This window comes from Periplaneta americana, chromosome 12, assembly GCF_040183065.1.
Source record: "Periplaneta americana isolate PAMFEO1 chromosome 12, P.americana_PAMFEO1_priV1, whole genome shotgun sequence".
Lineage (NCBI taxonomy): Eukaryota > Metazoa > Arthropoda > Insecta > Blattodea > Blattidae > Periplaneta > Periplaneta americana.
In genome coordinates this window covers 79163759-79179069 of record NC_091128.1, presented here as the reverse complement: position 1 = coordinate 79179069, position 15311 = coordinate 79163759, and the positions used below count along the sequence as shown (strand labels likewise).

Genomic DNA, 15311 nt, shown 5'->3' with positions numbered 1-15311 from the left:
GGGTGTGGTGCTATGGACTATTCCGAATAAAGAAGTTCATAATATAATCATTTGTCCTATGTTCAGTGGGTGTGGGGGAACAACTGTTCGAATATTACGCATAACAAACGTTACGAATGACAGAAAGGAAATACAAATGATTTAATGATTGCATTTATTACTTATTTACATTATATCAATAAATTTCAACAGGTTATTGCACTTTATTCCTTTACTGATAACAGTAATTGTGGCTCTTAGATCATCTTGTCGTTCTTTTATGAAGGTAACAGCACTATTCATAACGTGAGCCACCAGTTCATTTCATGTGTTTACTTTGTTTTTGTACATTTCGGCATTCATCCACCACCACAGACAAAAGTCTACAGCAGTATGGTCTCGGGATCAGGTGGCTAATGCGTATGACCACTACGCCAATCCATCGCTCGGGAAATTTGACACTTGGATGATGTGTTACCTTATGGTTTAAATACACAGGGGCTCCGTCATGCTGAAAGAACATGCCCATCCTTATAGCCAAGAAAATTGTCATTATTATTCTCTACACCCATTATGAATGGTGCTGAACTCAGACAATCTCAGAAGATGGACACAATGGGTGCTATTCATAGACATTTCGCTACCCAGTGCTACGAGCGTGCTAAACTAGCACCGGCTATCGACTGGTTACTTGTACAGGATTCATATCATATCATATCATATCGCTAACACTGGTTTTTGAATACGAAAAACGTTAGTTCGTTGATCATCCACCGGGAGACCGCGCTAAGAATGTCTATGAATATGGCCCTTAAAAATTTATTTATTATCTCTCCACACCCATTAAAAATTGAACACACACACAAATATATAAATCTGAATTTTTACATTCAGAATAGTCCAAACCACCCCCCTAAAGTATTATTATGCACTACTCTTTGCATTCACGGTAAAGCTGGCATCTGGTCATACTCACTCCTACAGCTAGTGGTTTATTGGAAGGGTCTACTGGTTCGCAGAATATACGTAACTTCGTTCCCCAACCGAACGTAATACCCTGTAAAAGAAGAGAGTCAATTTAATGCAGTGCATATTATATTAACCCAAGAGGTTCACTGAAAAAAATATTATTAAATATTTGGAGTATAACAAAAATTGAGATATTTGTTGTTCTTTCATAAATATCTGTTTCAAATTTATCGCAATATTTTCTGTTTAGTTGACTTAGGGTTTTAGAAAAATATTCGAGATTTTCAAGTGATTCATTTTTCGAACCTTTATGATTCTAAGAAACGATAACGTCATTGCATTGAATCTAAATATAGATCTACTTCTATTTTTTTCTGTTTTGGTGCATGCAATTGAGGTGTTATTTATTTTCATCTTCGATACAATGGTGAGATCTATATTTTATTAAATGTTCGCTTATGTCCACATTGTACAGCTGTCTGGACTTGCAGTGGTATGAGTCCAAATTTTAGTGCCCATTGAACTACATATGCTAGATCTTCACTAATTCTGGTCACAGTGTCATCGACTGTACAAATTTGGGTGTGCTTGTAAAGTTGTAAATCAACAGCGTATAATCATAGAATTTTATCGATACACTGCTTCGTCGATATCCTGAAAAGAAAGTCCATGTTCACCTATTTAGATGTAACACGCGGAGCAAGTCCCCTATAATCGGAAAGCATCATGTTTAGGTAAAGCATAAAAGTCAAGGAATATTATAGACAGTAAAAAAATCGATCATACGGGAATGTTGTTAATTCATTATAAAAATTGAATATGATACAGCGTTAATATAAACTAATTTTATTTTCTAGAATACATCTATCTATAAAATAAAATCAATACTAATAATAAATCTGTAGCCGAAATTTTTCTCATAATTTTCGATTTTCCAAAAATAATTGGTCCTAACATACATAATTAACCACCCTGAAACCGAAAATCGCTTTTTTGAAATTTTTATTTGTATGTCTGTCTGTCTGTCTGTCTGGATGTTTGTTACCTTTTCACTCGATAATGGCTGAACCGATTTATATGAAAATTGGAATATACATTAAGTTCGCTGTAACTTAGATTTTAGGCTATATCACATTCAAAATACATTATTTAAAAGGAGGGTTATAAGGGGGCCTGAATTAAATAAATCAAAATATATCGCTTATTATTGATTTTTGTGAAATATGTTACATAACAAAAGTTTCTTTAAACATTATTTGCGATAAGTTTTATTCCTTGCAAAATTTTGATAGGACTGATATTTAATGAGATAAATGAGTTTTAAAGTTAAAATACAATGCCATCTAAGGCGGTGTAATGAAATGAAAACAAATGACTACGTCTATAAGGGGCCTTGGACAACAATAATCGAAAGTTATGAAACATAGCCTACAGAGAATTTTTCTGTGTTTGTATGAAGTAATATCGAAAACTAACTTAACCGATTTGTATAATTAATTATTATTTCACCATTGGAAAGCGTAGTTTCTCTAGATGGAATTAATGCTATAATGTTATTACAGTAACTTCTGAGTGCTCTCTGAACCAAAATGACCGCATTTTAATTATTTAAATACAATTTAAATTAAGTAACATATTAAACGATTTATCCTTCTCTCAAACATGAATGTTCCCTGGATCAAACGCCTTATTTTAATTATGTAATTACTTTATATTTATTTCTAACAGGTGCAGCGGAGCGCACGGGTACGGCTAGTAATAAATAAATAAGTGGATGGATGAATGAATGAATGAATTAATTAATTAATTAATTAATTAATTAATTAATATTACCTTGAACGCTCCAGAAATATCCTTAATATTTGCGCCGTTTTCAAGGCGTTGAGTAATATTTACTTTGTCAGAAATACTCAGACATGAACATGTTTTTGACATGATGCCTTGTCGGTATGCGGGGGCTTGTATTCTCGTCACAACAGACCACGTTGTATTGTTTTGCTGCTTTATTTAGACTCAAACGCATTCTACTAAATCGGCGGACCAGTATACTTACTATTACTATTTCAAGTGTTATTTTTTTAACTCAGTACGTTTATTGACTCTACCCAGAAGATTTTTCTTTCGCATCAAGTAAAAAACAACGTTTGAAGCCAGTAATTCACTGCTTCCTTCACATTATTATCACTCTCTAACTTGCGATCTGGAAACAGAAGTTAGTGATGTGGAGCCAAATTTAGTTACACGATGGGTGATAGAACATGTCACATCCATAGTTTTGCACTTACTAGAATTGCAAACGCTCTGCTGAAGGCTAACTCCTTTTTTTTCGGCTTATCTCACCTCTTGAGCTTTATTCTTATTTCAGTCATCTATAATAATATTGACATTGATAGTGACATAGTATTCCAAGAAATTGATCATAATAATTTCTCTTGCATCACGTGAAACTGAAGGCATACCTTTCCCAGTTGATTTCTGCGCTGGAAAAAAATTTGTGGGTAGGTAAAGAATGATAATCCTACTATTGTTATTAATTTTTCGTTTCGGGATCAAAGTGGTGAACGCATTTTTGCACACAGTAAAATATTTCCTCCAAAATTTGTTTCATTTTTCTGCAAACACTGAACATTATGAAAGGAACATTTTTTATTGTGATTATTATTTAGTGCTTTAAGAACCCAATAATATATATCTACAGAATTTAAAATTTCCGTTAACGTTAGTAATATTAGAAATAAGCATGATAAAAATATTGCAGTGAAAGTATTTGGTCATGAATTTATTGTTACTTTTGGTGAGTAAAGAAATTGTCAAATCCACTTTTTATCTGATTGGTCTTTGAGACATAAAAGGAAATAGACATGCATTTGGGAAAGTCATACGTACTACAATAGTCTGCGTTAAACCAGCACGTGTCCTTGGTATTCGAAGCACAAGTACGAAATTTGCATATTAAAGTCGTTCACCTAGGCCAGCTGTGCTCAATTTTGTAGTTACGCCTTACACTGTTTGCGATAACCTGCCAAGCATGGTGACGTATGGCCATCTAACAGACTTTGTATGTAACCAGTGGTGGCTGGTGCAAACCAAAGTTATCATCCTGGATACGAATAATGATCAGTAGCCACAGGGTAAGTCCTCTTCGGAAAATTTCGTGTGTCTTCGTGGGAATTTAGTTCCAATAATGTGTTGTCATTATTTCAAATGACTCTTATTGTAAGAACACGTGACTGTTACCTCGAAACCCAGTGTTCACGTCGCGGTTTAGTAAAAGAAAGGGTGTGAGTGCAAGACTCCGCTGTTTTTTTTGGTCTCTTTGTATTTATTTCTGTTTACAAATCAAGCATTATAAATAATTTAGAGGAAAGATATATTCAAGAGGTAATACAGAAACATAAGAGAAATTCGGGCTATAGGAGTTCACTCATTTTTTTTTTTTTTTTTTTTTTTCGAAGAATGTACATTGCAACAATGGAAATTAAATAATTCCCGTATTCTTTACGATCAGCTTTCGGTGGGCTGCAAAATATTATATGCCTACACCATATGACTTACACATTTTAAACTAAACTTTAAAATGCATGTTACAATATAAGAAACAAAATCAAAATATAATGTGCTACAAATCCATCAAATTTATTAAATCATAATAATAATAATAATCATAATCATAATCATCATCATCATCCCACAAGTGTAGTTGTCTGAAATCGGGAATAATACGCATATTAGGCATTGCAATTGTAAGCTGATAATTTTATTATCGTCTGTAAGTAATTTAGATTTTTATTTAGCAGCTTCATCTGCGACAAAAAAAGAAAACTACTCACATATGCAAGTAGAGCCAAACATTGATGGAGTTTTCATAGTGGAACTATGTAAATTTAGGTATGTTAATTTACAAAGTTGTTTATTTATTAGTACACTTACTTTTGGTAAATGTATCATTTTGTAGACGGCTAACGTCCATCTGCAAATCTAACCGAACATGTCGGACAGCAACATTGAAATGGGTTTCAAAATAATAAATCGTTCTCCAAATTTTTAATACCATGAAATCTATTATTTGAATAATTATATGATTAAATTGTCTACCACTTGCGTGGCATTATTACTGACTACATTAATACATTGAAAATATTGAAATTCTTGAAATAAATAAAATGGTGTTGAAACAAACCAATTATATATTCACTTTTTTATTATACATAAATAATATTCTGGCAGAGACAGATACTGTACTGTATTATAAAATCCCAATTTCTCTGGGAAGACATGAATTGCTTCAAATGTCTAGTTTTGATTTACTCCCTGTGTTAAGTATGTGAATATCAGATTTGAGATTATATGAAGAAATGTTTCTATATGTGTGTAAATTAAAGATGAAAATGTAATAGCCTAAGTTATAAAATATACGAATGGTCAATTGAATAAAATACGGTTTACAGTGTTCATTGTTTTAACATCTTTTTTAAAAATGGTGTTAATGAGGTTAGTGATATTATTAATGGTATTGAACCTAGTGTAAATGGTTTTCGTACTTTTGTTAGATTCGAGTAATGCAAATGGATCCTGTAATTTGTTTAATTTTAGAGAACTTTCAGTTGAGGATATGCATAAAGAATATTATCCTTAGATAATAATACAAGTTTGGACATTTTTGATATTAATTCTGTAATACTTAAGTTAGCTTGGCCTTTATATTTGTAAACCATTAAGTATTCTATTCAACAAATGTATCTGAAAGTTCTATTTTCCTAAAATCTTGAAGTATTCTAAAGTTATTCCGATTTTTAAAAGAAGTTGTTAAATCAGCTATAGAAAATTATAGGCCAGTGACTTTGTACCAATAATGGCCAAGGTATTTGAATCTCTTATGATCAGATAATTACTTATTTTGAATCCAATAACTTATTTTCTACACGCCAATTCGGTTTCCTTAAAAACCGTAATAATTGTGATGCAGTTCTTTCACTAGTAGGTGAATGTTTGAAAGGTCTGATAAGAAAAAATCTGTTTTATGTCAATTTTATGATATGACAAGTCCTTTTGATAATATTATATCTTACGACATATAGTTGAAAAATTAATGTTTTATGGCTTTACTTCAGAGGCAATGAATCTTATAAATTCTTACTTATATAATAGTTTGCAGTGTGTAGCTTGTATTGGGTCACTGTCGCAGTTCAAGTCTTCAGTATATGGTGTACCTTGGGGATCTGTTTTAGGTCCTATATTTTTTATTATTTATGTTAATGATTTTCCTTGGGTTGTTAATAATAACTATGTTAACATTTATTTCCTCGTATTTGCTGTTGATATGGATATTCAGCTATCTGTTGATTGTCAGTCTGACTGTCAAGATTTGTTAAATGAGAATATTTTAATTAAGTCATGGCTTCTTCTAATTACACTGGTAAACAAGATTTTGCTTATCATTGTTTTTTGATCATTACAGATTTCGACACGCTGAACATGAATTCGTTAATGGTTTTGTCGTAGTGTCAATATTTTGGATTATATCGGGATATTTTATTTCTGAGAATACTGGTTTAGCAATATATACATGTAAGTATTTACGTCGATATCCGCTAGATGGCAACATGGCTCTTGCGTATAAATACCTGCTGGTGAAGCTCAGTCACGATAGTAGGTTCGTTATCTTTGCAGTCGTGTGTGTGTTTGTGTTTAGTAGTTCTTTACACCATGTCTACAGGGCGGAAGTGCAAATTACAGACAGACTCTTTCTGCTATGTATGTGGATATTACATTGGACCTAAGCAAGTTAAATACACCATTGTACCAGGAACAAAGTTCTGTGAAGCATACAAAGCTTACTTTGGTGTGTGGCCGTAGGTGACCTTGACAAGGCGTGGGCTCCACACGTGTCCTGTGGTAACTGCCGGGCACCACTAGAACATAGGCTACGTGGTAGTAGGAAAAGCATGAAATTTGCTATTCCCCGAATTTGGAGGGAACCTGGAAACCACCACGACGACTGCTACTTTTGAATGGTCAACTTAAAAAATTTCAAGAAGGGCAAGAACAGAAGAGAGCTGCAGTACCCCGACATACCGTCCTCCAGAGCGCCTGTTCCACGCAGCGAAGATCTGCCTATTCCCTCACCTCCTACCTCAAACGACGCCTGTTGTAGAAGCAAGTCACACACACAGTTCAGATGACTTTTATGGAGGGGGATAGAAACGGACCTCATTTACTGAATCAGAATGAGCTAGATGACCTTATTAAGGATCTACAATTACCAAAAAGTAAGTCAGAACTTTTAGCATCGCGACTAAAGGAGTGGAACTTTCTACTTCTTTCCTGTAAAATATCCAAGTACAGAAGAAGACACAAGCAGTTTTCATGTTATTTCACATCCGAAGAATCGATGTGCTACTGTTTCAACATAAGTGGACTGTTTAATGCCTTGGCTTTCCGTATGAACCGAAGGAATGACGTTTGTTCATGGACAGTTCCAAAAATAGCCTGAAGGGTGTCTTCCTGCACGTTGGAAATCAGCATCCTTCAATTCCAGTCGCATACTCTGTACACCTGAAGGAGAGTTACCCAAGTGTGAAGCTGATGTTGGATAAAATCAAGTACGGAGATCACCAATGGGATATATGTGGAGATTTCAAAATGCTTGGATTTGTTACTAGCTTATAAAGTGGATTCACGATGTACATGTGCTTTCTTTGTCTCTGGGACAGCAGGGCAACTAGCAAGCACTACGTGCAAACCGTGCGGCCTGAAAGAAGAGAGCAAACTCCAGGAACTCAAAATGTAATAAATGTGGCTCTAATATCTTGAGAAAAGATTCTGCTGCCTACACCGCATATTAAACTTGGATTGGTAAAACAGTTTATGAAAGCATTGGATTCACAGTCAGCTGCTCTACAGTTTATAAAACAAATGTTTCCTAATTTATCAGAAGCCAAAATTGTGGGTGGTATTTTCACATGACCACAGATTCGAATGATGCTAGGTAGTGACGAACTGAAACAAAAAATGACTGAGTTGGAAAGAAATGCTTGGGAGGCGTTTCACGTGTTGGTGACTGGATTTCTCGTGCATAACAGAAGTGAGGCATATGATGAACAGGTGACAACTCTCATTGAACGGTACAGAGAACTTGGCTGTACGCATACAAAGTGCACTTAATGCAATGTCTGGAGCCGAATGACAAACCCAAACGAGTGGAATTCGCCAATACGATGCTAGACCGTCTCGGCGCTGATACTGACTTTAGTGGACCGATCGCTTGGTCCCCGAGATCTCCGGATTTAACACCGCTCGATTTCTTTCTCTGGAGCTACGTCAAAGATAAAGTGTACGCCACCCCAGTCAGAGACCTTCGTGATCTTCGGGAGCGCATCATAGAGGCTATTGAGAGCATTCCAGAAGACATGCTCCAACGTGCTTGGCAATAAATCGTTCATCGCCTCTATATCGTCACAGTGACAGCTGAAGCTCACGTAGAGATATGGTGATGTGCATATCGAAACTTGTTGGGTTTTCCTTTCATATAAACGTTACTTTAGGTTTCTATCTTCAACCCTTTACCAGTCATATACAATTGAAATTAGGTACATTCGAGAGGTCCACCCTGTATATTTTCTAGGTCATTCTAGATCATAGGAGTTAACTATTTTCCATTCCTGTATTGTATTTGTGTATTTAGATGTCACTCATGATTTATTGAAGTAGTGTTAATGACTGTCCTAGGTTTGAAACTGTTTTCTTACAATGTTACAAATAAATATTTACTGTGTTAATCAAATTTAAATTGCTTATATCATCCAAACTGTTGAAACTACAGAAAAACTGATGTGATATTCGTGATCAGCGGGTCAGAGTTATTGGTATAACCCTAAAAAATCAACATAAGCAAAAGGTTACTGGAATTTTTATATGTTACAAATTAACTAATTTACTGTTTTAATCATATATAAATTGCTTATATCATCCAAACCGTTGACACTATGAAAAAACTGATGTGATATTCGTGATCAGCGGGTCAGAGTTATTAATAAACCCCAAAAAATCAACATAAGCAGAAAGTTGATTAAAATTTGTTACCAGTGTTATTTATGTATTAATGAAGGTAAAGTTGCAGATCTTAAATTTAACTTTGATAGGAAATGTGATGATTTTCATTGCTTGTTATGAAATAGTCACATCAATATGATTTCTGGCATAATATCAAAAGGTATATTCATGTTAAAATGTTTGTCTAAAACTGTGCATATAAAAGTTTTATTAACAGTATAGTATGCATATATCTTCAATATGGTATTTTATTATGGAAGAATTATAGTTCCTGTTTTAGTATTTTCAAATTGCGAAAGAAATCAGTGAGAATTATTTGTGATGTTGAGCTAAAATAACATTGTAAACCTTCATTTCAAAATTGTCATATTCTCACTCTTCCATCGCTATATACTTATATTGCAGTGTTTGCTGTATATTCAATTGAATATTAATAATTTTACACTGAACATGAATTTTCATGACCTTCATACGAGGAAATGCATTGATGTAACATTTGAATTATGCAGGCATAAAACTACACAAAATAACTTTGAATATATGTATCTGAAGTTGTGTAATAGGTTACCGAGGTCAGCTAGGAATTTAAATTATGATTTATTCAAATCGTTATTCAGACGAAAATTGTATAAACATAGTGTTTGTAGTATCAATGATTACTTCAACCTGACAAATACTTTTGTATGATCTTGTTTTTTGATGTTGCTATATATGTGTATTTGTGTTAAATCAATAAAAGTATCTAGAGCCTATCTATTTAAAATCTAAAATAGCTCTTATTGATCTCATAACATTTACGTTATTCATAATATAGGCCTATGTCACTTCACCCCATCGACTAATATAAAAGAAATGTGTTTTTTAACAATGAAAAATAGGCTAGACATGAAAGAAAGAAACGAACAAAGATTTTTTCCCTAATATTTTGACGAAGCTTCGTGTTATTCGTAGGTTCTACTTGTAAAATATAGAATACTATTCTTGCCTTCAATTTCACTATATTCACAATGATTAAGGTGCGCTTTTACTGCCCGTAACACTTTAAAGCATATCAAACATCCAATGTTTCTCTTCACAAAAACAAAAAATTGGTACTTCACATTCTTTGTGAAAATATCTTCTTTTTTTCCGCTTGCGAAAGCTCCTGAAAAAGAGACATGTTTGTTACGTTAAAGGTTACCTGTTCTACTACGAGACGCTACTGAGATACAGCATTGAGTACGGTAAACATGTCAATCATCCCATAGCTGACCTAAACAGTGCATGACGGAGTTAATTAGGGAGATTGGCAATAACTATAATTCATCTTTTGCATTTGAGCACAGTATTTTCAACAAACGTAATTCACTTATTGTTTAGTCAACTGTCCGAAGACAGGTCTGAACCTCACAAGTGGTACCAAGAAGACATCACTTAAGAGGCAACTAGGCCACGAGATAACGAGGTAGGGTGGCCAGTTTCTCTCCCCCTCCATTGCATAATCGCCGAATAGCTACATATTACTCCAGTCAGACTTCAGATGCATACAAACAATTATTGTTCTTCCTCTGATTCGTCCACGCCTGTGGAGTAACGGTCAGCGCGTCTGGCCGCGAAACCAGGTGGCCCGGGTTCGAATCCTGGTCGGAGCAAGTTACCTGGTTGAGGTTTCTTTCCGGGGTTTTCCCTCAACCCAATACGAGCAAATGCTGGGTAACTTTCGGTGCTGGACCTCGGACTCATTTCATCGGCATTATCACCTTCACATCATTCAGACGCTAAATAACCTAGATATTGATACAGCGTCGTAAAATAACCCAATAAAATAAAATAAAAATCCTCTGATTCATATCGTCAAGTGAGATGTACTGCCTGATATGGGTATTTGTACGTATCAGCCAGAACCTCAGTCAGTGGAATGTAATTCAGTTATCGCTTTTAATTTAAGGTTACCAGATTTTTTTTCACAATTTCCGTGAGCAGATATCGACATCTGAAAAATTATTTTCAACATTTTTATTGTTTTCTATTCACCTGTATTATATTTACTCTATTTAAAGAATTAAAATATAGTACTCATTTTATTTACACACTAAAATTATTCTTCCAATTTATCTCCTACATAAACTACTGGTACCTATTCTTCAGAGAACTGAATTTTTAAGCATATATTCTCTGCATCCCAATTTTTCAGCAAATACCTGACAGGTCATGTTGAACTTGATTAAGATAGGAAGCATGGCTCGAACATTTTCTAAACTCATTCTGGACTGTCGAGATTTCCTTATCATATCCATTCAATAAAATTCCTTACTGAAGCATTACTTCCAGGAAGACACAGATATAGTTCAATAAAATTTTGAAGTTGTGCACAAGGAATAATTTTCTCAGAGAAAAAAAAATCGCTCCATTTTGAGCAAGGAGCACTATTTTCTTCACTCCAATATCATATTTTCTCTGAAGTCATATAGTTCTTCAAGCAGTAAATTTCATCAAATAAATTATCTTCATCCACCTCAAGTCAATCTACATTTGAAGAAAAAATAATGGACTTTCCTTCAAATTTCTCCCATTCTAGAGGATATGTTAGCTATACATTGCATTGATAACTTGTGAATGAATAAGCCACGAACTGAGATATTTAACAGCATTTTCATAAAATTCACAAGGAACACTCAGAATTCTGCAGTGGAATAAGAACCATTTCTTCTCAAGATGCCAAAAGTTTCTTAATTGGTGATGCAATAGTGTTCTGCTCTTGCTCGTAATTCAGTTATTTTATTGACTTAGATAAAATATGGAAGACTCGACTACAATTACGTCCTCATCTTCATTTTCGATTATGGCAACATGAAACAACGGCAAAGTTGCATTAGCAAAATTCATCCACAGCAATGCGCAAGAATCATTATTAATTATAGTTACTGACACTGAAAAATCTGGGGATAACTGGGTAGGTACAAATGATTAAATCCGGGAACGAATGTGGTCCGAGGACAAGAAGCAAAATCCACAGAAACGGGGAGTCTGGTAATCTTATATTAATTGCAAAGTCAACTTCATCCCAGAGAATGTACATACGGTTATATACCTTAAAGCACAGAATATTTGAAAAGAAGATCCAATGAAACTTTCTTCTCTACCTTCAGTGGTGTTTAAATCGGAGAAAAGGGGATATTAAGTAGAATAAGAATGCAAAACAATGATTTCTATCACCGTTTTTATATTTATAGCAGGATATAATGAGTTTTTCGTAAGTTCAGGTAGAGTAATTTCATATATTTGATAATCCGAACTACCCTCGGTCCCAGTTAGTTCGATTATCTACATTCTACTGTATAATCAATATCGGGGAAACTTTGTATATCAAGCTGCTCTATTATAAAGCATGACTATAGGTCATTCGTTATCTCCTGAAACCAAATGCAGGCGTGCATCGTAGCTTACAGTAAGCACTTTATGGTGGAGGTACAGGGACATAATTTTATTTTTACTTCAATTTTTATTGTACCTGAGTGTTTTAATGTACTTCACTCCCACCCCTCTACTAATGAACTTCAAACCGTTCTCCACACAGAACCAAGGCAGCGTATGCGATCATAGTAAGCAGTACTGAGTTAGTGAGCATAGTACGTTCCAGAATTATGTTCGCGAATTCCAGTGACGAAAGAGCTTTCAATATTGAATCATATTTTCTCACAGGCACCGTCGTCCGTTTACCTACGTCGCATCCCGGCTTCCCCCACTCGCTTCTGCTCGCCCCTCTGTAAAGGTTAGTGGCTGGGCTGTCTTAGCTCTTTTCTGAAAACATTAATTTCTGTTAAGAATTGGACGTCTATGTAATGTTATATAAATGTTTAAAATAACTTAAATAAAAGGGCCTCGTTAAATAATTAATTCTCACATGATTTCCCCTTTTTCTACGACCCTGGTTCATAAGTACTTAGACGGACAGTAGATAGCATGTTTGAGTAATTTTATCTTTTCGGATCGGGCAGATGTGAAGATTGAATTTACAGTACCGTAATTTCCCATAACTATGGTCCAGGCACCCAACTATGGTCCAAAACGCATGATGCACTACTTAGTCCCCCAAGAGTTCGGTGTTTGCCATTTAAGGCGCCACTGTGATGGAATTATGTTTCCCATAGATGCTTCTATCTACCGTTACATGTGGCAATTATATGTATGCTTAACAAGGTCAGTGTGCATCGTTCTATTGAATGTGTGAAGACACGAAATAATTCAGTTTGTGTTTGTCTATTTTATTAAGCTCTCCTCCGTAGAACTGGCAAATTATAGATATATGATTCTTTGTACAATTAAACCTGGCTATATAGTGTTTACTTTCACGTAATAATTAGACTGGCAGAGGTTAAGGACTCAGCGTGGAAAATGTTTAACCCCAAGGCTAGAAGTCAGTCCTCAACTATGTACCAGAATTTTTCGTGGACCATAGTTGTATTTCATTTTGAAATATTTGTTTTAATGAAATGTGAACAATTTGATTATTTACTTCTGCAAATACGGTATCTCAATATATTCTAAAACACCATTTAACAAGTAAGTAAACAAAGAAACAGGCTGTTCCAGCATCAATGGTACTAGCACGAATAATGGTCCGGTAAAACGAAAACTTCAGGGTAGAAGGATCACAACCGTCCCTGTAAGTGACTATGAGAGCGATGAAATTGAATTGGATACAGATTATAATGTTTCCGGTGTACTCTCCATGTTTACAGACAGTGAGTCAGATGTGGAAAAGAAGACGAAATCTGTTAAAATAATGCTAAAGGCACATAGTTATATGGTAGTTACTTATGAGGAGGAATTGTGGCCAGGGAAAGTTTTGGAAGTGAAGAACAATGGAGCTGTTGTTTCATGTATAGTAAGAAGCGGCAATTACTGAGGGGAGGCAATATCCGCTATTAGTAACATCTGGGTGGCCACGAAATCAGTTGAACATTTGGAAGAAAATTGTAACAATTTGTAAGTTTTTACACCTTTTAATTATATCCATTGCTTGGCGTTGAAAATAATAGCGCAAGTGACAATAAAAAAGAGTTATTTTTGTCTGGGAAGCAATGTTTTCTTCATTTCATAATGGGTTTTCTAATTCTCACCTCATAAAAAAAAATTGAGAAACTTTAGGTGGCCCGGTATTTTTGCCGGTGAGTGTAGTTGTTCATTATTGGAGGAAAATGACTTTCAGATTTCACTTGTTTATTGTGTGTTTATACAATGTGTACTAATAAAAAGAATCCATATACTTTTCATTTATTTTTAACATTTCTGTGCTAGATTATGTTTCTACCCTTAAATTAGAAACTCAATTTATTGATTTACGAATAATTACAGATCCAGCTATAATCCATTCATGCTTTCAAGCATGAATATATGAGTGGACCATAGTTGGGCAACTCAGAATATAACTATGTACCAATGCTTATTATTTTTTCAACACTTGTAATTAAATAATTTCAAACACATATGTCACTATTTATTTAACATACACTTACAAGAGTCCGAAGCCAAAATTTCACTTAATCTCAATGAATAGTATTGAATATACAAAGAAAAATGTGACAAATGTGGACCATAGTTAGGTGAAACTACGGTACGTAAAGTGCTCTTTTATAGGGTAAGTACAGAATTATTTCAACATGAGTTACTAGTACGAAGGTCGAAACTGGTAATTGGAATTAGGTACAATAATCTATAGTGCGGTAATACGCACAAAAGAAATGAAGCCTGTATCGAAATGAACGGCCACCATTTTCAAAAATTTGTTTAAATTTCCATATTATGATTATTTTTCAATTTAACTTCATTCTCTATATTGTACGGTAATGTTCTGTAGACAGTATAGTATACACTGCATAATGAATACGACAGGATGGATAGTTCAGTTCGTGAGTAAAAACACTTATTGTTAATACAGTACTGTATTTTGATTAAACAAAAACCTATAATGAAAATTATCAAACTGAAAATCGCGATATTTCCTAATTTACGTAAATAGGTGAACTACTTTTTTTTTCCCCCTCCTATATCTAGTAAAGCGATTTGTTTGTATTTTACTCCAGTGTCATCGAACTCCAGTCGTGGAAGGGGGTAGCAAACGGTGTTTCCGGTTCTCAACCAAAGGTATAGCCAGGTTAATATTAGAAATGTTAGTAAAAATAAAATTATGTCCCTGTATACTGTCTTCGCGCTACGAGTTGGCGCGGGGAGTAGATAGGCGGGACGGGGGAACTTTACGCTACGCTCTGGCCTGAAAACTTCGTCCACTTACTTGGCTACACGGGAACAGAGTCAGACATAAAAGATTC

General features: G+C 34.6%; 1 protein-coding gene across 2 annotated transcripts in view; it reads right to left on the bottom strand.

The window, feature by feature from the left end:
* LOC138710596 (very long chain fatty acid elongase 7-like) overlaps nt 1-15311 on the bottom strand; it is a 76324-nt gene that overhangs the window by 44327 nt on the left and 16686 nt on the right. For both annotated transcript variants that reach the window (XM_069841597.1, XM_069841596.1), the window contains one exon: nt 956-1036. In XM_069841597.1, the coding sequence (XP_069697698.1) occupies nt 956-1036 (81 nt within the window). The remainder of the gene's footprint in view (nt 1-955; nt 1037-15311) is intronic.